The following is a 23,121-nucleotide window of genomic DNA, read 5'->3' as shown; positions in this document are numbered from 1 at the left end:
GCAAAGGGTTCCCAGGCTTGTTCCCGGCTCCCCTCTTCTCCAGCCCCTTCCAACGACCCCAGTCGCTGCCCCCAGCAAGCGACTGGCACCTCTGGCAGCCTCCTTGGCCAAGGTCACTGTTCTCTGCTGGCCAAAGGAACCCCCCGCCCATTTGCGCAGACACCTTGATTTGCAGAGCCGTCCCAGCGGGGCCCAAGGCAGCACGCTGCCAGCAGGGCCTGGGTGGTGGAGGCTGTCACATGGAGCATGTAGCCCGAAGCAGCTGCTTTGTCCTAAGGCCAAGCCTGTCGATTTCCTCCCTTACGCTGAGCCGTAGGCGCCTCTGCCAGCCTGCGTGAGTCTAGCTCTGGTGACCTCCCCTCCTCTTCTGCACCTCTTCGCCCTCTTCCAAGGGGTGCACGTTTTCAAGCACTTTTCATCTGGGTCTTCTCTGCTGCCCAAGATGGCAGCATCCATGGTGGTGGTGGTGTCTTTTCCTGAAGGCCACGACTGCATGTTCAGTCCTCATCCGCCACGCCCCCCTCTGGCCGTCCCATGCACTCCGGGCCGTTCTGTTGACTCGGCATCCATGTCCCACCACATGTTCCATGCCTCATTCTGTTGCTGCACCTAGTTCTCTGCTGAAAGGCCTCCATCGATTTCTTTTACTTTCCTTTCTTGTTTTCTGCAATGGAAACACTCGTAATTCCATAGGCTTCCATTTTTGCAAGCATTTCCGATAATGTAGGGTGCCGGCTATGAAAGGTAAGGACGCAGGTATCCGAGTCGGCCTCCGCTCGCCTTGCCAACGCAGAGACCACCCGTGGGGAGGGAGGGCAAGCTCAGTGGCAGGGGAGTGCCCTTGTGGGGGAGGCGTACACGCTCCTCGCCCATGACACCCGCTGTCACTCGCTCTCCCTCGGTTCCAGAGCGGTAGCACCTGTAGCGTGCGCTCTACGGCCGAGACTAACACAGAGCACCTGCTGGGCCCTGTCAGCCCCATCCCTGCTATGGACGTGGGTGCCTGGGGCCACCCGTAGGGCCACGAGGGAGCATGGAGTGAGGGGGCCTCTGCTGTCAAGCCACACACCTCTTGTTGGCAGCAGAACGAGGAGCCTGTGCCAGCTGGTGCATATGCTCAGCTGCAAAGGCTCAACCTAGCAGGTCACATTCAGATTGGCCATCCTGGAGCCTTCTGATTCTGAGGGCCCCAAACACTTAAAGGTGTGTCTGGCCAACCGCCTCCGCTGTGCCTGTGGGGGTGGGGAGCACGGCTGCCCATGGCTCTGCTGAGCTGGCCCTTCTGAGCACTAACCATCTCCCCATCCTTCCCTCTGCCTCCTGCAGGCTCCACTCACATCCTCACCCCGCAGAAACTCCTGGACACGCTGAAGAAACTGAATAAAACAGATGAAGAAACCAGCAGTTAAAACCAAACCCAGTCAATGAAATGATGATGACTCCACCCTCCTGGCTCACGGCAGCCCACCCATTGGCTGTCCCGCTAACCCTTACTTCGCTGAACCCTGTACCACCTCCCATGCCCAGCCCCATGCTTTGAGAACCAGCCCTCCCCTGTTCCCCTCATTTTAAGCAAGAGCGTGGGTGGATGTGGGGGAAACCAGACACTGAACACGTGTTTAAAAAAATAAATACAAGCAAAGTTATTTATCCTCTATGTATCCCCACAAGCCCCCAACCCAAACCCAATGTGAACTAACCCATTTACTCACCACTAGAGAAGACGTCTACAAGTGTTTTTTCAGGCTGGCTGGAGGCACACAAATTATTTACAGCTATGTTATCTTTCACCTAACCCGGATGCAACCGCAACAGCTCTAGATGGGGATTTGCTCAAATATGGACTTGGTGGGGTTGTTTGCATTTTTGCTGCAACTAGGCTATTCTCCTTGGGTTTTGGCTGTGTGTGTGTGGGGTGGGGGTGTTTCATGGGAAAAACTATGTAACACTGGGGGGGGTTTACCCATGAGTGCAGCACACCTGCCCCGACATCTCCTGAGGCATCCCCTGATGCTGAGCAATGTTGCCCAACTCTGTCCCTCCTCCCCCAGCAAGCTTCAGGTGAGCGCATCTGACCAAATCAATCCGATTGCTGCCAGAGGGGTGCCCTCCTTTGCATATGTGGGTGGGGCTTTTCAGCCCAGCCGGTCAGGACTTTGTTTGAGAGGTGGGATTAGATTTGCATGTCCCAATCAGCTCTGTGCTCTGTTTAGTCTGGTGGCCTGACTCCGATTCCTGATGTCTCAGAGGAAAGGGGTAAAAGCCAAATGGTGCACATGGCGAGTTGGAGCCAGAGCTGGGCGAACATGGCTGAGCTCCATTCAGTGACTGGTCTGTCAAGATCAGAAACCAGCCCCCCCTTCCCAGCCTTCATTGTGAAGCCTAGCGCTATTCTCCAGCCAGAAAGACCATTTTAGCGCTAACTCTCGCCACAAGACAGCGCCCCCTAGAGGCAGAGTCTGAACCTGCTGGTGCCCAGTCCTCCTTGCTATCTAGAGCTGCACAATATCACAGCACCATCCGAATCCTTTCACCAATGGTTTAACCCTTTTCTTACCCAGCCTCAGTTTGCTTCATTCCTTAAAGACAATATATATATATACACACACACACAGACAGCCATTTTTTGAAACATATGGGGTCAAAAAGTCTCTTTGCCTGCTAATTACCCCAAAGCCGTTTATGTCTCAGTATGGAACTTAAAAAGAAAAGAAAAAAAAATAGCTACAGGCCGTCATCTCCTTGGGCTCGCCCTGCGGTCCTTCCTGCACTGCCCCCGTAGCGCTGCCTCTCGATTTGTTTCTGCTGTTGTTGTCCAGTAGTGAAACGTTGATGACTGTGGAAATCGCCAAAATTCCTCACCCGGCCTCCTCATGTCCTCCTTTCTCAGCGGACTGCGTGTATATTAGTTAAGGTGTCTTGTGCTGTTCTTACAAACTTGGCGTATAGTGATTAAACTAGACCTTGTTACCTTTCTTTCCTTTCGCCCATCACCTCTGGCGTCAGCTGCATTGCAATAGTTTAGGGGTCCTCTCCCCCCACCAGGATTTGACCCCCCCAACCTTGCCCGCATCCCACTGCCTGTCCCAAGTAAGCTCGCCATTGCGTCGGTGTTTTGGTTTTTTCTTCCCCCTCGTCATCTCCCCTGTTCCTGGCCCAAAACGTTAGACAAGGGCAAAAGGCTGTAAACATTTGCACTGAAATTTGTTAGTTATTCCTTGCCCCGGCCCCTCCTTTTTTTAAATTAGCATTGCACTTGCTTCAGGGTCTTGTCTATTGGCCATTGTTATTCCCTCTGTTTTATTTCTGTTACAGTTATTTATATAAACAAATAATTTATCCAAAAGGAAACATTTTAAAAGCATCTTGTCTTGGAACTTGTTTACCTTGAAACTTACTGGAATCTAAATGTTTGAGAAGTGTTAAGCACAAACATGTCTCATCTCTGTAGAGCTGTTCTGTATGAAAGCACTTGGTCAATAAATAAATATGCTCCCATACATGGTGCAAAAGGCCGCCTAGAGTGTCTTTTTTGGGTGGGCGGGAGGGAAGGACAGATGGGTCGCACGCTGTCCCAGGCTCTGAAGCAGAGCTGGTTGAAAAACAAAGAGTGGCCAATACTGCAACTTTGGGGATTCACATTTGGACCCATTTTCTTCAATTTCTGAGTTAAAAAGCCGGCAAAACTTGCACAAATGTCGTCGTCTCTGCCAGCCGCGAGTGGCGCGAATGCCTCTCTCTCTCTTGCCAACAGCCGTTGGGCCAATAAAAGCTATCGCCACGCTGGCTGTGTTGTTCCAATAGGGTAGGCCTGACCAGGCTGCACCAGCACTGCCGTATCCGTCCGCCTGCTCATGCTCTGCCTGTCCCAGCCCACCTCAACACTCCCCATCTGGCAGGGGGCATCAGCGTCGACAGCCTCAGAGGGCAGGTTCTGCAGGCTTGCGGCAGTGCTCTGCTTTGCAGGATGTTCTCCTGGGAGCACAGGACTGGCTGCAACCCCAGTCACTGCTCAGATAATACCACCTTGCTCCTTCACAGGATCTTACCTCAATGGCTCCCACAGGAGGGCAGGATCATGTACCAACAGGGCATGGGGGGGCCAGCGTGCGAGCCCATGTCCTGCGCGGATCACCCAGCAGACCAGTGGCCAACCCAGACTAGAAGCTGTATCTCCGGCACCCCACACCAGTGCTCTGACCACTAGACCACGCTGCCTTGCTTTCCCGAAAGGACGGCTAGCCTTTGTTGCAGTGCTGAATGCGTGGAAGGGACTGGAGGACAATTTTGGCCACTCCCTGAAGAGAAACTGACACACAGCTGTGGAGGAGCCACTGGCGGCCCCTTCGTTGCAGCGGGGCAGGCCAGGCCAGGCCGTGCCTCCCCGGGCATGGCTTGTGATGGGGATGCTTCCTCCTTTCCCCACTCTGTTTCCTCCCCCCCCCGACTCGCCTCCCCCCAACATGCATTGCGCACATCAGCACCTGCCCAGCAACCTCAGACCAGTACGTGGGTGGCTGGATGCTCATGGGGTAGCTGCATGGTTCTGGGGCAGAGGGTGCTTGTGGTAGGTGGGTGCAAGGGGGTTACACATCTGACCAAAAGGGGGGAGGGCAGTGTCTGTGATGGGGGACGCCCACAACCTCATGGCTGCACCGTGGAGACTCTTAGCCAGCAGGGAGAGCCATGAAAGGGGTGGTTCAGCTGGCACTCCATGGCTGCGCACCCAGGTGTGTGAGAGCGGGCAGGCAGGCGAGATAGGACAGCAGCTGTGCACTGCCTGACCCTTGGCACATGGCCAGCCAGCCCTTCCCCGCCTGCTGGGTCTAGGCCAGCACTGAAGAGGCCCTGGGTGTGGCTATGAGCAGCCCATGCTGGCTCGTTGTTATGCCCTGATAAACGTCACCGCTGACTTCATCGGGGCCCACGCGCCGACCCTGCGCTATTACAAGGGAGGCCTGCGAGAGCCCTAGCAGAAGGGACACTACCCTGAGCACAAAGGTGAAATCGCTTCTTACCTTACACCTCCCTCTCCTCTGCCGCCGTCTCTGCCGGGCGTATGAACAGCTTTGCTCCTGGAGGGCTGCTGAGCACGAGCCTGCATGCATGGGTTTGCCTGACGGAGCGCATCATGGGAAGGTTCAAGAAACGCACGGAGTGCGGGAAGTGGCAAAGCCGAGGTCACGCACACACACACTGAGCCACCTCTCGGTAGCTTTACATGGGGTAATCCTAACGGTGCGGGTGCCAGACCTCTAGGGTGAGGCCACAAGAGGGCGCCTCACCCATCATCCTGCCTGTTCCGTGGTGTTTAGCCCAGTTCATCTGATAGAGCACAAGAGCCCAGGAACTGAAGCCACAGATGTGCCTTTGCTTGGGCTGGCTGTAGAAGAGATCCCAGCTCGCAAGGGTAACCAGACAGCTCAGACCCTGGTCTCAGCAATGCTGGGAGGAGTTGGAACCCCTGGGGAGCCCCTACCCTGGGGATGAAATCAGAACGTCCCCAGTCTGGAGTCAGAAGCAAAGGAGCCTTTCCATGGGTGACTCCACATTGAAGGTGCAGCTTGGGAGAGAGGGACCAGGGTCTAGTGGGCAGGGTGTGGACTTCACGCCAGATTTCAAACACACCCCAGCCTCTCCTTCACATGGGAGACAAATGCCCAGATGGCTTTTAAAATCCTCCCAGGCATCGATCTGTATCCCTGAGCACCTTGGATTCCATTCCCTGGAATCTATTCCCAGCTCTGCTACTGACTTGTTGGGTTACCTCGGACAGTCCGCGCTCCCCGCTCCCCCCCAGCACTAGCCTAGCTACTTAGGTGTTTGAGGCAGGACTGTTTCTAATTAGCCGTATGTACAGCTCCAAGCACAGTGGGGCCTTCATCTCGGTTTGGGCTCCCGGGCACTGTAGGGATATGCAGATGGCTGCTAACTGGAAGGCTGGGTTTCTGAACGCTCAGGCAGTGCCCAAAACACATGAGAGAGACTCGGTTTGAAAAACGAAAACTTATTTTGTTAAAAAATAGGCATTTCTCACATTACAAAATACTGTCAAATGGCTCTGCGAGTTCATTACAAAATCAAGAGATGCGGAAAACATGACCTTCACTTCTGGTTATTGCATTTGCTAGAAAACCCACACGCACACAAACACTCACATTTCTTGTGTTCTGCCAGACAGGGGCATTAATCACAGTGGCCTGGTTCCAAGAGCTCGGGGGCTCGTGCCTACTGTTCAGCCAGCTTTGTGATAAGAAATCAAGTACATGTGCAAAATTCAAAGCAGCATATGCCACATCTCTAACTCAATGGCTCTGCAGCCTTAAAAACCAGGCCTGAATTTGGTCCGTCACCCAGGAGCCTCTCGTAAAAACCTTGCACAGAACAACTTCACTCTAAGCAAAGATTTCACAATCCAGTGAGAACAGTTCTCCCTCACTATATAGCAGAGGTTGTCCTCAGTGGGTTCCATTGTCTCTATGGCGAGAAACTCTCCTACACTTTTATGAAGTTAATCTCCAGAGGCTGCCCCAAAATATCCCCCACTGAACATAGTTAAACTCTGCTCTCTGTCTTTATTAGGCCACTTTTTTACACTGCCCCGTTTTTTTCAGTGGTTGGTTGAGATGAGTTTCACTGTGCAAGATGGCTGAAGCTTTTGAAATCAACCACAACTTTCTCTTGTTCCAGGACATTCTCACTGGTGAGACATAATTTCATGGCTCTGTGAGGTCCCTAACAAGAGTGAGACTTGATAACTTGCCTTGTGCATTAAAAACAGCCAGAACCAGATTATAATAATAATACTTAAAAGTCAAGCAATAAATAATTTTTAAAACGGGACACTTGGTGTAGGCTCTACCTATAAACAAAGCCCAAGTGCAGGCTCAATGCCAAAAACCACTTCATCATTTTTCTCAGATCAGCCCCGATCCCATCCGTCAAAGAATGTTCTGATTGAAGTCAATGGGAGTTGGTCCTCAGTGGGGATTTTGAGCTACAGCCTGACATATGCCTCATGTGCACAAAGCTACTTTGAGACTGAGCCTTGTAAGACTCAGTCCATGCCAGGCAAAATGTGTATCAGGGAGAGAGGTATGGGCCCTGAGTGGAGCTGGGCTGTGGTTAATTATCTCTCACGGAGGCTAAAGCATAAGTGCTTCTTTTTGTATGCTGCAGTACATGGTCTATGACAGCAATGGTCAACCCAGGCCACCGAGTTGGCCACCTGAGTGGCCCTCTTTCATCTCACAGGGCTGCATCGTTGCCATAACCAAGACGCACTACAAGGATAGGGTATTTTGCGAATTGCAGTTCCATGCCAAGAATCTGCAGGGTGTGGCCATTGAACTGGAGCAGCACTTTGATTGGATGCAGAGGGAGCACACGGCTCTCACAGTGCAAGCACCAGGCACCTCATTTCACAGGCCCTTGCTTTACAGAAGTTTATTTCTACCAGTATTACTAATGTGGACAGAAACCTGCAGAATCTGGCAAGCCTGCACCTGGCCAATGGGAAACAAAAGGTCTTGTGGGCTGCACACAGACCCCCAATGGGCCACCGGTTGCCCACCACTGGTCTGAGGCCTGGGTCAAGGTTTGGATAAGCAACTAGTGCTCAGGGTTGCCTTAAGTGCACGGTGTCCTGCTTGAGCCATCTGAAAGGGGGCAGATTTTTGGAGGTGCCAATAACCTGCCCTCTGAATTTCAGCCATCTTTAAAAGGGCTCAGAGCGGGAGCCAGTAGCTGGGGCAGCAAAAATCACCGATCACTCTTGAAAATCAGGTCTGCACACAAGCCTGCACTGGTCTCACTAAAGGCAGAATTTTAAACCAAGGGTCCTGCACGCTCCTCTAATCCATTTCCAGATATCTTCCAGTGATCGACCGTGACGGCTGATTTACCATGACAAGTCAGGTTCAAAAGCAATGAGTGTCCACATGGGGATTTGGTTTTATTTGGTGTTAAAACCAGAGCAATGACCCAGATGACCTTAGCTCCCAGTGCCAGAATCCATCTCCTCTGGCGGTTCAGATGACGCTGGAGGGTCAGGCAGGCCAGTGATGGTCAAACTCTCCCTGCATTGCTGATTTGGAAACTAGAGCAAGCATGACTCTTGCTGATTGAGTCGGAATGGCCCATTCAAGAAGCAGCTGCCCAAATGGGAATAAGGAAAAGTCCCTGCTAGAACAGCCTCTGGCAGTTCAAGCCAGACTGGACCAAACAGCCAGCTCAGTTTTAAACTTGAGTGAGTAATGTACCATAGGAAGCAATGTCAGGACGTGCCTTCATTCAGAGATTTCCTCCTCTGTCCAGGCACGTGCTTCGATCCATGCTAGCCAGCCCTCCTGAACATGGCCTGTGCTATTCTTCCTGACTGCAGAGCTTTGATCAATTCCATAAGCAGACCAGCCACAGACTCCTACTGCACAATCAGCAGCCGGAGGCCAGCCCCAGTGCATAGGCAAGGACCATTAGAGGCAGGGGAAGAATCTGCTCCCTATGCCTAGCAGATTTCAAAGTGCACACACAGTAGGAACAGTTTTAAAAAACAATAAATTACATGTCAAAAGCGAAATGCCCAAAGGATTATGTTAAAAACACACACACGCCCCCAAAACCTGATGAGAAAGTAGCCTTGCCACACCCCAGCTACCACCAACAGAAAGAATCTAAAAATGCCAACAAAAAACAGGTGCTGCTTTAAGGAATCAAATGCTTGATGTAAGTTAAATGCTAAAACTAACCAGGCAGAAAGACCACATGGTTTAAAGGGACAGTGCCCAATTATGGCTCAAACTTTTTTTTTCTTTTAAGAAAGAAAGATAGAATAACGAGTCTTGTGGATAAGGGAGAAGCGGTGGATGTGGTATACCTAGACTTCAGTAAGGCATTTGACACGGTCTCACATAATATACTTATCAATAAACTACGCAAATACAACTTAGATGGGACTACTATAAGGTGGGTGAACAACTGGCTGGATAACCGTACCCAAAGAGTAGTTATTAACGGTTTTCAATCCGGCTGGAAAAGTATAACTAGTGGGGTTCCGCAGGGGTCTGTTTTAGGACCGGTTCTGTTCAATATCTTCATTAACGATTTAGATATTGACATAGAAAGTACACTTATTAAGTTTGCAGATGATACCAAGCTGGGAGGGGTTGCAACTTCTTTGGAGGATAGGGTCATAATTCAAAAGGATCTGGATAAACTGGAGAAATGGGCTGAGGTAAACAGGATGAAGTTTAATAAGGACAAATGCAAAGTGCTCCACTTAGGAAGGAACAATCAGTGTCACACATACAGAATGGGAAAGGACTGCCTAGGAATGAGTACAGCAGAAAGGGATCTGGGGGTTTTGTGGACCACAAGCTAAATAGGAGTCAACAGTGTGATGCTGTTGCGAAAAAAGCAAACATGATTCTAGGATGCATTAACAGGTGTGTTGTGAACAAGACACGAGAAGTCATTCTCCCGCTCTACTCTGCGCTGGTTAGGCCTCAGCTGGAGTATTGTGTCCAGTTCTGGGCACCGCAGTTCAGGAAGAATGTGGAGAAATTGGAGAGGGCCCAGAGGAGAGCAACGAGAATGATCAAAGGTCTAGAGAACATGACCTATGAAGAAAGGCTGAAAGAATTGGGCTTGTTTAGTTTGGAAAAGAGAAGATTGAGGGGGGACATGATAGCAGTTTTCAGGTATCTAAAAGGGTGTCATAAGGCAGAGGGAGGGAACTTGTTCTTCCTTGCCTCTGAGGATAGAACAAGAGGCAATGGACTGAAATTGCAGCAGGGGAGGTTCAGGTCGGACATTAGTAAAAAGCTCCTAACTGTCAGGGTGATCAAACACTGGAACGAATTGCCAAGGGAGGTGGTAGAATCCCCATCACTGGAGATATTTAAGAAGAGGTTAGATAGATGGCTTTCAGGGATGGTCTAGAAACTGCTTGGTCCTGCCATGAGGGCAGAGGGCTGGTCCTACTCTTCTATGATTCTATGATTCTATAAGAAAGGGCTTCTAAACCTAGATGACAATCCTGAATTCAGATGACAGACAGACAGATAGCTAGGTATTGTGAGCACGAATGGAAAGACAGATGGACAGAAAGACAGACTCCTACACCCATGCAAAACCTTAATGATGTCAAGAGAATGGCTGTCATTTTTCCATTTGCATTTGCATTCCAATGGGAAAAAAATCATATTCCCCCCATTGAACATTTTTGCCTGTGTGGTATTTTTGCTGCAAATTTTCCAACTTCTGAACATGTTTTAAAGGTTCCATTTATTGCTCCCTCCAGCCCTCGCTCTCTTTTTTCCCCTCCGCCTCTGTCCTTTCCGTGGCAAAACCGAATGCAGGAGCGAAAAGGGGAAGAACCAAAGACTGAAATATTTCTGGTTGCAGATTTCTTCCAAAGTGAAAAATGTTGAAATTCTTCACCAAAATGGTAGAGAAATGGAAGAGTTCCGTGACGTGCCCTTGCACATTCTTCTGCCAGCTTTTGCCACTGGCGGTTGAGAGGGGCGTGCTCCCTGCTGGAACTGATGGCAGCTTTGGTTCTTCAGCTGCCATCAGTTGGTTCCACAGAAATGGAGAGTTGCGAAGCACAAAAGCAACGCCAATGAAAACAAGATTAAAACAACAGGTGATGCAGCATTGGAAAGCCCCTGAACCAGCAGCGTTGGGCTGGCCCAGGAGAATCAGTGTGGGGACCTAACCGTGGGGCTGACCTTCAAGAGGTGCCGAGCACCTACAACGTCCCTCAAATTCAAGGAGAAGCCAAAGTGCTCAGTGCCTCTCAAGACCAGGCCTTAGAAACAAAAAACATAACTGGCCATCTGTGCTGGCTTTTCTCCAGCTGAGCCGCCAGCAAACCAGGAAACAGCGGAGATGGCGGAAATTACCAAAGAAGTTGCTAAAAACTGCATCCACTGCAATCATCTAAACTGCTGGGAGAGGCACTTCTCTTGGACAATGTTCCTGTAACCCTGCGCTGCTGCCCAAAGACTGATCCCTCCCCGCTTGTGCATTGCATCCCCTAAGGCACTCAAAGAGTTAATGGACACGTGATCACAGCTTTGGAGCCTGTCAAACAGGGCTGGATTAACCCCTGGTCGGGTGAAGACGCTGCCTAGGGCTTGCCCTGATGGGTACGTCCTACAATTTTTCCCTTCATTGCACAAGCTGTGAATTGCATGGGAGGAGGGATAAGCGGATGGAGAAAAAGGAGGTGAACGATCCCCTTTTTCCCGATTGCAGCATCAAAGGCCTTTTGATTCCCACCTCGCCTCCGAGGCCAACAGCTTGCAGCCAACGGGCAGAAAGCCAATAAAATTCCACATAAGCATGTGAGTCTCCTCCCTTCAACTTTGTGCCGAAGGTAGAAGACAGACATGTCCCCTGCCCTTCGTAAGCAGCCTGAGGTAATCTTTGCTGGCGGGGATGTCACCCCTAATGTGCTACGACCTACACCAAACAGGGGCGACGCTTGCAAAGGCTCAGCTTATAAGCAGAGCTCGTCCCAGCTGGGCTGTGCCTCAGCAGTCCTGTGACGGGATGTACTGGGACAGATCCCACATGGAAATCGATTGATTTAGCAACGGGAGATGGCGTAAGGCCCGGCTGGGAATTTCTGCGAGGGGTTAGGAGTGGGACCTCACAGCGGGATGGTAAGCCATTGGCCAGTGTCCATCTCCAAGATGGCCAGTGGAAAGATGGCGAAGGGGAGTTAAAACACTAAAAAATTCGAGCGCTCTCTAGAGATGAGGCCAGGGGATTCTAAAGTGCCAGCCTGAGGCTTGGGGAGGCCACGGCAGCTGTCTGCACAGTCTCGTGTCCTGAGGATCGTCACCGTCTTCCTCCTCCTCAAAATTGTTTCCTTAAGCAAACCAACACCATCCGAAAGCCACTGGCCAAGCCGAGAGGGGCAGGTGAGATCCCCCAGTGCAACAGCAGCCCTCAAGCGGAGCAGGAGAGAGGTTTGCAGCTTAAGGCATCTGTAACGTGCAGGCTGTGGGGGCGGCTCTGGAGAACAGTGGAAAGAGGACTCTGCAAGCTTAGCTTCCAGTGCAGACGCCTCAGGATCCAGTGCAGAGATTCCAGCGTACCATGAGCTCCTCAGGCAATGGAGCACAGCTCTCCACCCACCAGGAACGGGTGAGAAACTGAGGGACAGGCTAGTCACTCTTTGGCAAACCAGTTACCCAGATGGCTGCGGGGGGGATCATCCCCAGCTGTTTTGCAAGGCTCAGCCTGCTGGCTCAAGCAGTCCCCTCCAGGGCTTGGGCAAACTGCCCCAGTTTCCGTCAGAAGAGGCAGCTTCCCCTCAGGCTTCGGGCCTTGCTCAGTTCGGAGGCCAGCGACTTGTTCATCTGCTTGGTGGTGAACTTCATGCTTTTGGCAGCTTTCACGGCCTGGCTCAGGGACCAGTTGAGGTCCTCCAGGTCGCCAAAGTCAAGCATCAGCGAGTGTCGGCGACTAGAGCCGAGCTGCCAGGTGGCCTGGGGCTTCAGCTCTGCTGCCGTGTACCCGCCAGAGTAATGCAGGGGCAGGCCAGCTGGGCCACAGACTGAGGTCGGTGCTGCTGGAGAGCAGTAGCTGGAAAATAAACAAAGACATAATTCAAGGCTTGTAAACACGACCTACTCAGTAACTTAACCTACTCAGCTCTGAGAGCCCTGATCTCGTGAGGGGTAGCTAAATCCTAATGCCCCTTCTGCTGGCCTGCAGCTGTGCACCCACACGCACGTCAAATCCCTTCCGACAGGGGCAGCAGTGACCCACACCCACCAGCTCCCGCCTGACTCCTCCCTGGAGCTATTGCTAGGCCTGCGGCGGGCGGCAGGCTCAGGTGGCGGCAGCGCGCACAGGTGGCATGTGTCCTGCGGCGCATGCCCTAGATGTGTGCTGCTAACAGTGTGGGACTGGCCCCTGCGGGCATACGGACCAGGACACCGGCAGTGCCGGCTCTGTGCAAGCGCTCGGAGGAGGAACGTGGCCATTGGATGAGTCAATGGAGGGAGACCCAAATATTTCACTCAGGACTCAGCGGTTCTCTTTCTACTCTGTTGCCGTGGCAGTGGGGCAGCTCGTGGTCCATCAAGCAGCACAGCACGGCTGGGAGGAACAGGCGGGTTCTTGTTACAGCTGGAGAACTGAGGCACAGAGAGCCCCGACCTGGACACGTCTTTCGGCACTTCAGACTGAGGCGCCTCCGTCGCGTTTTCCAGTGAGGCAGGATCACAGAAACGGATGGTGAGACGGGACCCTACGGGAGCCTCTCGGGCAGGGGTGGGGCAGTAAGTGTCACAGAGGGGCCACGCTACCAGTCTGGTGCGGGTTTGGGCTGGCTCGGGGCCCCGTGGAGGGGGGCAGGCAGAAGGGCTGGGGCTATAGAGCGAGACAAAGAGAGCGTGAGTGCGAAAGAGAAACCCTGTGTGTGATGGAACGTGTGCGGGAGTATCTGCCCCTGTGCACCCGCTGGAGTGATGGGGGGCAGGCCAGCCGGGCCGCAGAGCCCAATAGATTGAGTGTTTGCTGGGGTGTCTAGTGACAGTGACTGTGTGTGTGGCGCAGACAGGCTGTGTGTGACAGGGACACCGTGCGGGTGCTGGCTGCTGCTGAGTAAGTGCGAGAGAAGCCACCCTCTGTCTCTCTCAGGGAAATGTGTTCTGCTCTGTCGCCTCCCCCTCCCCTGCTCTGCACTCCTGCGTCACTGAGCTTCCACGCTTCAGACTGGAGCAGCTCTCTGTGTGTCTCCCTCTCCCTGACCCCTGCTCTGCAGAGATGGGGCACAGGGGCAGGGCAACACCCTGACTTCAGCACGACCCTCCCCCCTGCAACCTCTTCCCCTCTGCAGAGCCGGCGGGAGACTCCTAGGAGCAGCTCGGCGGCAGACAGGAGAAGGTGCGGGGAAGCGCAGCTGAACCCACGCTGCTGGCTGTAGCTGCGCACCTCTGCCAATCAGCTAGGTGGGCCGGAGAGAAATGTTCAGTGGGCTCGTTCCAGCCCCCGGGCATCATTTTGCCCACCCCAGCTCTAGTCTGTGCCCCTGCGCTGAGGGAGGAACATGCAACCTGAGACCAACCCTGCCAAGTGTTTGTCCAACCTGTTCTGAAAACCCTCCAAGGGTGGGGATTCCATAATGTTCCAGAGCTCAGCCACCTTCAAGGTAGAAAGAGTTGCCTAATATCTAACCTGAACCTTCCTCGCTGGAAACTAGGCTAATTATTCGCTGTGCTGTCCTCGGTGGACATGAGGAACAACCAATCACTGTCCTTGTTGTACAAACTTTTCCACATTGGAAGGCTCATGCCCCCCGACAGCCTTCCTCAAAGGTCAGGGTTTCCAAACCTGTCAGTTTTGTTCCCTCACCTATCTGTTCAGATCTTTCTTAACAAGCGGTGCTCAAAATTGGGCCCAACACTCCAGCTGAAGCTTCCATATGTCTAAATCATGTAAGCTTGGCAATGCTGCATGGAGCAATGGCTAAATATCTTTAAAAATTGGGATTAAGTGATTTGACAAAGGTCAGGCAAGATGTATGTGGCAGGGCATAGAACCAAAAACATTCTCCCAAGTTCTAGCTCCGTGCTGTAACCACTCGACCATCTTTCCTTTCTCCAGGCTCTGCTTTGGCCTTAGAAATCCTAGACTGCCTCCCACAATCCAAAAGGAACTCCTGCCCCTCAGTAACCCCAACCAAAATGTTATGAGTTGCTCTTACAGTGCAGAGGGTAAGTAAGGCACCAGGAGCCCTGCTGGGATGTAGCTGACAGCTGTTCCAGGGGGTGGGGCTGCCAGGTACCAAAGGCCAGGCTGCTGCTGCAATTTTTCGGTTCTGTGGCTGTGGCGGGAGCCGGGAGATGAGGTGCTCTCAGGGCCATGGGCTGCTGCTGTGGAGAAGGCAGGGTTTACGTGATCATTGGAGATAGCAGACAGAACAATGTAGGTTGCTAGACAAAATAAAACAGAGCTTAATACACTGAGGAACTGGTTACATGTGGTCTCTCACCCTCAGAGTTATTCTGATAATCTTCCTTCACAGACTGGTCAGCCTTCCAGTCTGGGCTCACTCCTTTCCCTGTTCAGTCTTAGATGTTCTCAGCAGTCATCCTGGGGGGTAATTAGGTGCATCCTGATGACCGGCAGCCACCCCCATTGTTTGATGTCCCACCTTTATCTGGAGTTTGCCAAAGGCTGGAATCCTCTGTTTCATGGCAAAAGTCCAGCCTCCAAGATAGGTCCCAGCTAGTGTTCCCTGTAAGCTGTGCAGTTGTGTGGCTACTCAGTAGAGATTCAAACGCCGCCCAGCTGCTTAGCAGAGTGCCCACAGCTGTTCTTTTCTTTCTACAGACATTGCACATTCACACATGTGCACATGACAAAATCTATTCTGTATGTGGGTGGGAAAGATTAGAAAGAATGTTGACAGGTGATATGGCCATGTCTTGGTAGAACCAACCATGGCCCCCGCTCCAAGGCTGACAGGATAAACAAGTCTATTCACAGATCATTGTCCTGTGTATTGGGCCATTAAATTCCCTGAGTGCAACTAATGGGCATCACTCAACATGACTACATTAGTAACACAGGTTTATACTTCATATTTCTAACTTCATGTACAGGAATGACACATGCATAAAAATGGGATAATTATATTCAGTAGATTACAAGCTTTCCAATGATACCTTCGATGAGTATCAACCAACAACAAGCATTGATACAGGCTGGGGACCAAGGGTCTGAGTAGCAGTGCAGCAGAAAAGGATCTGGAGATTACAGTGGATGAGAGGCTGGATATGAGTCAACAGTGTGCCCTTGTAGCCAAGAAGGCTAATGACATATTAGGGTGTATTAGGAGGAGCATTTCCAGCTCATCTACAGAAGTGATTATTCCCCTCTATTCAGCACTGGCAAGGCTGTACTGTGGGGAGTACTGTGTCCAGTTCTGGGCCCCTCAGTATAGAAGGGATGTGGATGCATTGGAACAGGTCCAGCGGAGGGCAATGAAAATGATTAGGGGGCTGGAGCACATGACCTATGAGGAGAGGCTGAGAGATTTGGGGTTATTTATTTTGTAGAAGAGAAGAGTGAGGGGTGATTTGATAGCAGCCTTCAACTTCCCGAAGGGGAGCTCTAAAGAGGATGGAGAGAAGCTGTTCTCAGTCGTGACAGTTGGCAAAACAAAGAGCAATGGTCTGAAGTTGTGGTGGGGGATGTCTAGGTTGTATATTAGGAAAAACTATTTCACCAGATGAAGCACTGGAATGTGTTACTGAGTGAGGTGGTGGAATCTCCATCCCTAGAGGTTTTTAAGTCCCGACTTGACAAAGTCCCATCTGGGATGGTTTAGTTATGGTTAATCCTGCTTTGGGGCAGGGGGCTGGACTCAATGACCTCCTGAGGTCCCTTCCAGCGCTAGGACTCTATGATTCTATGGTGCATTTTGCATAAAGCATATTTCAGTTATGTCGCATTCATAAGCATATTCTCACAAAGCCCATGGAATGCCCCGGGAGAGGAACCATTCCCCAGGGCCACTCCTCACGCAGAGCAGCTCTTCACAGAATGGAAACATGCACACAGAACAAAGTGTTCACCTACCACGCGCCGCTTTGTCCCTGGTTTCAGAAGCTGCGGGGCTCCTGGGAGTGTTACAGATTGGACAGCGTGTCTTCCTTGGAGTGCTTTGTTGAGCAGGTCTTAAGGTGTCCTCTCCTGATGCACTGCCTAAAAAACCCACTGAGATTAAACAGTGCGTACAAAGCTCTACAGTGCAAAAGGCAGTGGAAACACACAGGCGCTTTCAGTCTGTTTGGGAGCCGGAAACTTATTACACAAGAATAAGGCAATTTGCAGGAAGTAAAAACTTCAAAAAAACCCAAGTTGATTGCAATGTATTCTGGGTGCCAACATGCAAATGCTCCCGTGCAGGTTCCTATTAGCGACTGGAGGAAACACAGATGTGCTCTCTGCTGCTGCACGGAAACAGCCCTGAATGTGCAAAAATCCAGGTAAATTACCTGCGGGGCTCACACCTTGCATGCAATGAACCCAGAATGCTGGCGGGGGTGACATGATAATCAGAAAAGGAAATGCATGTTAATCTTCAGCCAAGTGAGATGGTTCCAGACAGGTGGCTGCTTGTCCGGCAGACTGCACATTTCTTTGTGTGATGTCTGTTGTTAGCATTGGGACACCAGATGAACAAATCTTACAACACGGAGCTCGCAGACGCTTACAGCTGGCTTTAGCACAAAGCGACAAGTGCATGATTGCCCTCCAGGCCAGGAAAATCCAAGGATCACAGCTGCTCTGGCAGTGTCCTTCTACCTCATCCTGTAAATCATGTGGGGTACTTCTCTAATACAGTAAACCCTTGAGTTACTTGGGGGTTGTGTTTCTGCAACCCCCATGTAACTCGAATTTTCATGCAAAATGAGGGGAGATGGGCACCAGGCTGGTCAGGTTCCTGGCTCCCAGAGTGGCAAGGAACAAGCCTGGCTCCCAGCTCCCCTCTGCTTTCAGAGAGAGGAAACAGCAGGGCAGCAGCCTTGGTCAATTTCCTGGCTCCAGCCAGTGGAGGGGAGCCGGGAATCAGGGGCAGGATGGCTTCCAGCTCCCCTCCACTCCTTGGAGCCAGGAAACTAACCAGGGCTGCTGCCCTGTTCAGTCTTCCAGCTCTGCAAGTGGAGGGGAGCCAGTAGCCGGGAGCCAGGCTTCCATCTGGTTCCCAGCTCTCCGCCACTCTGGAGACCAGGAAACCACTCCTGTCAGGGGCGGCAGTTGGGTTAATCTGAGACAGGTGCAACTTGATTGCGCACATCTCAAGGGTTTACTGTACAGGTTGAACTTCTCTAATCTGGCACCCTCTGGACCTGACTGGTGCTGAACGAGAGAATTTGCTGGACCATGGGAGGTCAATATTGTCTAGCACATTTGCAATACGTCCACTGCTTACTGGGTTCTTTGAAGACATTTAGGGGTAAATTACAGCTAAATAACAGCACAGAACAGTGAGAGGCAGGACTGGTGCCTGTAAACAAACTATATGGAACCGCAGGAAACTTGGCCACACCCATAACCAGCAGACATCCAGCTAACTAAAGTCATGCTGGACTACGGATGTTGCTGGAGGAGAGACTGCTGGACTAGAGAGGTTTAACCTATAACCAACAGTGTCCACAGGGTCAGATGTGGCAACAGAGAGTGCGAAAGACAGACATGCCACTGGGCTGAGTTAACAGGCCAACAGGGAAGGATGCCACATGCTTTGATCTGTACTCGCCTGGTCTCTGGCCTCACCCCATATCTGAAAATCGCCAGTCGGATGGCAGAGTGGGCGAAGCGAACTCTGCTTCTGCATCACCCTCAGAGGAATCTGGCTCCTTCCTCTTCCTGCGGGAAGGAGGTCCCCCCACCCCCAGGTTACTCCTGGGACTCTCGCTGCTGCCTTTCTCTGTGGGCATTCCACACATCTGCATTTCAGCAGGAGCGATCTCTGCATCTCTCTCATGGGGTGCTGGGAAGCCTCCTTCTTTCACTGGTTCCTGCCTTAAGTAGCTAAGAGCATCACTAGCAGATAGTTGTGAAGCCCTCAAATCTCAGGCAGAGTTCGCTAATGAAGAGCAAACGCTTAGTATTTCTTGGGTTGCAAATATAAGCAAAGCATCTCAGAGGTGTCATGTTTGGGGGTCTGACCCAGGAGGAGCAGTGGGGATATTTACCAGCCTGTGTCCTGGTCCCTTGGCAATGGAGACAGGATGTGGGACCTGTGTCTTCCCTCCGCTCCGGGGCCACAGGGGTCGATAAGCGGTAGCACGTCCCTGTGAAATCCAACAGGAGCTGGCTCAGCACACTTCCCCGAGGGTGCCCGGCAGGGCTGGGGGAGTGGGTACTGCATGCTGCAATTCAGGACGGAGCTGAGGCAGGGAGAGGCAGATCTCTCACGCTTGACAACGCAAGCTCAAGTCAGTGCATGCACAGGGCAGGGAGCAGGGATCCAGGTTAAGACTACAGTGCTGCCCCCAGTGTTACAAGAGGAGCAACGGCAGGGCAGAATTCAGCCCGGCTTGCGCTCACCCACCTGTGTATGGGCCCTTGAACGACACCGTGTCCAGCGTCCTTGGCAGACTCTGCCTGGAGGAGGTCGTCCTGGGCTTCCCATCCTGAGCCCGCAGAGGGGACCAGTCCGACTCCGAAGCTGCAGAGCAGAGCAAACACCAGATTCAGTGGTTGTCCACATCGGTGCTACACCCCCTGAATGGGTTTCTAACCAGCTCGGGCATGGCCCTTCATTGCTGCCTGGGCCTGTTCTCCAGACACCGAGGGGCGGCGTGGCCCCCTACAAGAGCTAGTTGGGGGTGAGGAAGGTTTGGTCTTGTGCTGCTAACCCAACTCAGGCATGTGGAGTCACTAGGTGAGAGGAGGGAGCAGTGAACAGATCACACAACCCCACAGCACTTGTGAGGTTGTGCGATTCACTCGCTTCCCCCTTCTCTCACCCGGTGATACCATGTGCCTGTGCTCATAGCATCCACTAGCCCGCACGTGGATGAGAACCACAGGCTCCAGGGCAGAAGCTGCAGAGGTTGGATCCAGGTTCAGACTCCAGCTTTCCTGGAGGCCCGGAGGGGTGGCTCTGGGCATGAGGCCGTCAACATGCCCAAGCATGTGCCAGTTCTCACCGCCTGCACGCACAGGAAGGACACCTAAAATCCCTCTTGGGAGGGGGATTCAAAGCAGGGCGGAAGGAAATGCAGACCCTGGTGCCCCTGCAGTGCTGGGCCGATCCCAACTCCCACAAGCTTTGACAGGAGCGATGCAGCGCCTGTGACCCCAGGGGTCAACTTACTGAGCTCCAGTTGAGGCCCGTCCCGTGGGAGCGATGTTGACCTCACCCGCCTTGCTGGCTCCATCTCTGGAGCTGGCTCCCCACCGCTGCCAGGGTTCCTCGCTGCGGACTGGCTGCGAAAGAGATGGACACCGCAAGCTCAAGGCTCAGCACACTGGTTCTGGGTGCAGAGGGATGGAACCAACTCCTCCCCGCTGCCTGGCTTGCACCGAGAGACAGTCATGGCCTCTGTGATGCTCACAGACGGGTGTCCTGAGGAGACCCAGATTTGAGCTTGGAGAGGACGAGCTGCCATGTGCTCAGCAGGCTGCAGACGGGGCTTGGGGAGGCTGGCAAGGCTGCCGTGGAGACTCAGGGCACTAATGCAACCACCGGTTGCCCCAGCTGCCGGCGTGGCTCGGCACATGGCTGAAATAAGCCAGGCCCTCTCCTGGGATCCAGGACAAGCTTGTCATTCTCCCAGAAGTTGCTCGAGAAAGGGCCCAGACCCTGCCTGAGCCCTCGGCCCTTTGCCAGGTGATAAAGGGCCTGATCCTGTCAGCATGACACCAGCCTAACTCGCACAAGCTTCGACAGGAGCTATGCAGGGCCTGTGTTCCCAGAAGCTACAAGCAGCAGCCAAGCCTGGACTCCCATACCCCACACCTGACCTCCCTACTCCCCACTCCCACCTGTCTGGCGCTGCCTCCCCTTGGGCCCCTCACACCACCTCCCCACTGCAGGCGCAAGAGCCTTCTCCTGAGCAGCCCCTGCCTCAGGCACAGCCCCCCAGGGCTGCCCTTCCCCCCTTCCCTCAGCTCAGCAGTTTTTCTCAAGCCTGAGCAGAAAACAGACCAGTTCCACGGGGGTGGGTGGGGACAGAAATCTCCTCCGGCACCAGAGAGAACTGGACAAGGTGGCTGCTCTCAGCCATCCTGGGTCACTGAGCTCTGGCTGGCTGAGAGTGGAGGAAAGGCACAGTGGGCAATAAGGCCACAATGTTAGATAGGAGTCAACAGGGCGCCCTCGTAGCCAAGAAGGCTAATGGCAGATCGGGGTGCATTAGGAGGAGCATTTCCAGCAGATCCAGAGAGGTTATTATTCCCCTCTCCTCGGCACTGGTGAGCCACATCTGGAGTATTTTGTCCAGTTCTGGGCCCCCCCAGTACAAAAGGATGTGGATGCATTGGAGAGGGCCCAGTACAGGGCAACCAAAATGATTACAGGGCTGGAGCACATGACCTATGAGGAGAGGCTGAGGGATTTGGGTTTATTTTGTTTGCAGAAGAGAAGGGTGAGGGGCGATTTGATACCAGCCTTCGACTTCCTGAAGGGGGCTCTAAAATGGATGGAGAGAGGCTGTTCTCAGTAGTGACGGATGGCAGAAGAAGGAGCCATGGTCTTAAGTTACAGTGGGGGATATGTAGGTTGAGTATTAGGATAACTACTTCCCCAGGAGGGTGGTGAAGCACTGAAATACGTTACCACGACGGCGGGGAAATCTCCACCCCAGAGGTTTTTAAGTTCCAGCTTGACACCGTCCTGCCTGGGATGATTTAGCTGGGGTTGATCCTGCTTTAGGCAGGGGGCTGGACTAGATGGCCTCCTGAGGCCCCTCCCAGCCCTCGGATTCTAGGGTTCTCTGGTTGTGTGGTAGGCTGGCACCTACCCTGAGGGGGCTGGGATCCGGACCGAGGGGCCGTTCCGCACAGGCTGCCTCCGGCTCCGAGCAGCGCGTGGGGATGACTTTCCTTGGGGATAGCCGCGGGATTGGTGCAAGCTCTCCTCCAGTCGCTGCCGAAGTCGCGAGACCTCGTCCTGCAGAGCGCGGATGGCTTGGCTAGGAGGAGAAGTGGATACAGGGTTCACGCGTGCAGGTTGCAAGAGAAACGTCCAACCAAGAAGGAAAATGGGGAACACTCCATTCTCTCCACTGCCCAAAATCACACGGCCAGCCCCATCTCTACTCCTCCCAGCTGTTTGCAATGGAGAGCCGCAGAGCCCTGAGGGGGGTTCAGTGTTGCTCCTCACTCTGCACACCTGAGAGTTAAAAGTAACCCCTCTAAGGGCACTGCAGCCCGAAGGGGTGACTGCGGTGCCAGGACTAGCTTGCATCTCCGCAGCTGGGAGCTATCGCCAGTACCAGCAGCAGTGGAGCCCTGGCAACAGGGACTAGGGGCTTGTACTTGCCCTGCCAGGAGGAATACCGGAAAGGCAGAGAGGTCGACAGTATTTGCGAGGAGACAGCACTCGGACTTAAACCCACGTCCACCTCGACTGCTCCCCTCGTTACGATGCCCACGCGCACGTGCACGCGGCTGAGAGCAGGACAGCAGCTGCACACGCCTTCCGCACTAGAACGGAATTGCAGTGCAGAAGACTCGGCCATGCAGCTCTGAGCTGACGGCTCCACAAGCGAGGTGCTGCACCAGTCCGGGGTGAGCACGTCTGCCCACACTCAAGTCCCTGGAGTCCCCCGGGGGGTCGACAGATGAAGATTTGGTGCACCCTGTAGGTGACCACAGGTACAGAACCACAAACTTGGTTACATGTGGGCCAGATGAAGTCACCCATGACCCTAGCAGGCTGCATCTTGCTTCAAAGCAGTTCACAGAAACAAGGCAACTCTCCTGTCACCTTGCTCTGTCGCAGGCCGCCGGCTCCCAGGTTTTCAAGATTTGATGTCGGTGTGATTTATATCATTTGTCCTGGCCGCCCAGAGAACAGTGCCTTGCGGTAGCTGGCTATAAAATCCAGCCTGGTGTATGCTTTAGCCAGTGGTACGAATGAGAGACCCACACCAATGCAGCTGGTTTGAAGCCCAGATCTCCAGCAGGGAGAAAGGAATTTGACACTGGGAATATTGTCCCACCATTTGCCCCTGTGAACAGACTAAAGGCAGCGCATACAGAGCTGATTGGGGTGGCAAGGGTACTTTATCCGTGACTCACAACCACCCAGCACCATTGGAAGCAGGATGGCTTGATAGGTATTTTGCTTGGTGCATGTCTTGGCAGCTCTATCTGTCCATAGCTGGTAGCTCCGCATTTCCCAGTGCAGAGCTGGCCTTGGCTATGCAATGGGGACTCGCATCCTCAACTGTGGCATTCTGTGAAGGTGTCTGCCTTAGGTAGCAAAGAGAAAGGTGTGGAAGCTCACCCAAGGTTTGCCAACCCTACAGAGCTAGTTTTGCAAGGGTCTGGAAACCACAGAGGCATCCCCTCCTCATGTACTCTCGCCCCATGCTGGGTGTTTAGAAAGCTTGGAAAAGGGCTGGCTCCAATCGG

At 52.9% G+C, this 23,121-nt stretch overlaps 2 protein-coding genes across 3 annotated transcripts in view; one reads left to right on the top strand and one right to left on the bottom strand.

The window, feature by feature from the left end:
• Positions 1–3,502, top strand: part of STXBP1 (syntaxin binding protein 1) — an 80,592-nt gene extending 77,090 nt beyond the window's left edge. For both annotated transcript variants that reach the window (XM_075015251.1, XM_075015252.1), the window contains exon 19: positions 1,327–3,502. In XM_075015251.1, the coding sequence (XP_074871352.1) occupies positions 1,327–1,409 (83 nt within the window). In that variant the 3' untranslated portion in view covers positions 1,410–3,502. The remainder of the gene's footprint in view (positions 1–1,326) is intronic.
• An 8,689-nt stretch (positions 3,503–12,191) lies between these two features.
• AKNA (AT-hook transcription factor) overlaps positions 12,192–23,121 on the bottom strand; it is a 64,160-nt gene continuing 53,230 nt past the window's right edge. Inside the window, exons 16-22 of the mRNA XM_075015617.1 lie at positions 21,504–21,674; positions 19,856–19,968; positions 19,088–19,204; positions 18,729–18,827; positions 16,606–16,731; positions 14,726–14,894; positions 12,192–12,597 (exon numbers count right to left, since the gene is read on the bottom strand). Of these exons, the coding sequence (XP_074871718.1) occupies positions 12,306–12,597; positions 14,726–14,894; positions 16,606–16,731; positions 18,729–18,827; positions 19,088–19,204; positions 19,856–19,968; positions 21,504–21,674 (1,087 nt within the window). The 3' untranslated portion in view covers positions 12,192–12,305. The remainder of the gene's footprint in view (positions 12,598–14,725; positions 14,895–16,605; positions 16,732–18,728; positions 18,828–19,087; positions 19,205–19,855; positions 19,969–21,503; positions 21,675–23,121) is intronic.

Source organism: Carettochelys insculpta, chromosome 21 (assembly GCF_033958435.1).
Source record: "Carettochelys insculpta isolate YL-2023 chromosome 21, ASM3395843v1, whole genome shotgun sequence".
NCBI classification, from domain to species: domain Eukaryota; kingdom Metazoa; phylum Chordata; order Testudines; family Carettochelyidae; genus Carettochelys; species Carettochelys insculpta.
This window is presented reverse-complemented; position numbering and strand designations above follow the sequence as displayed.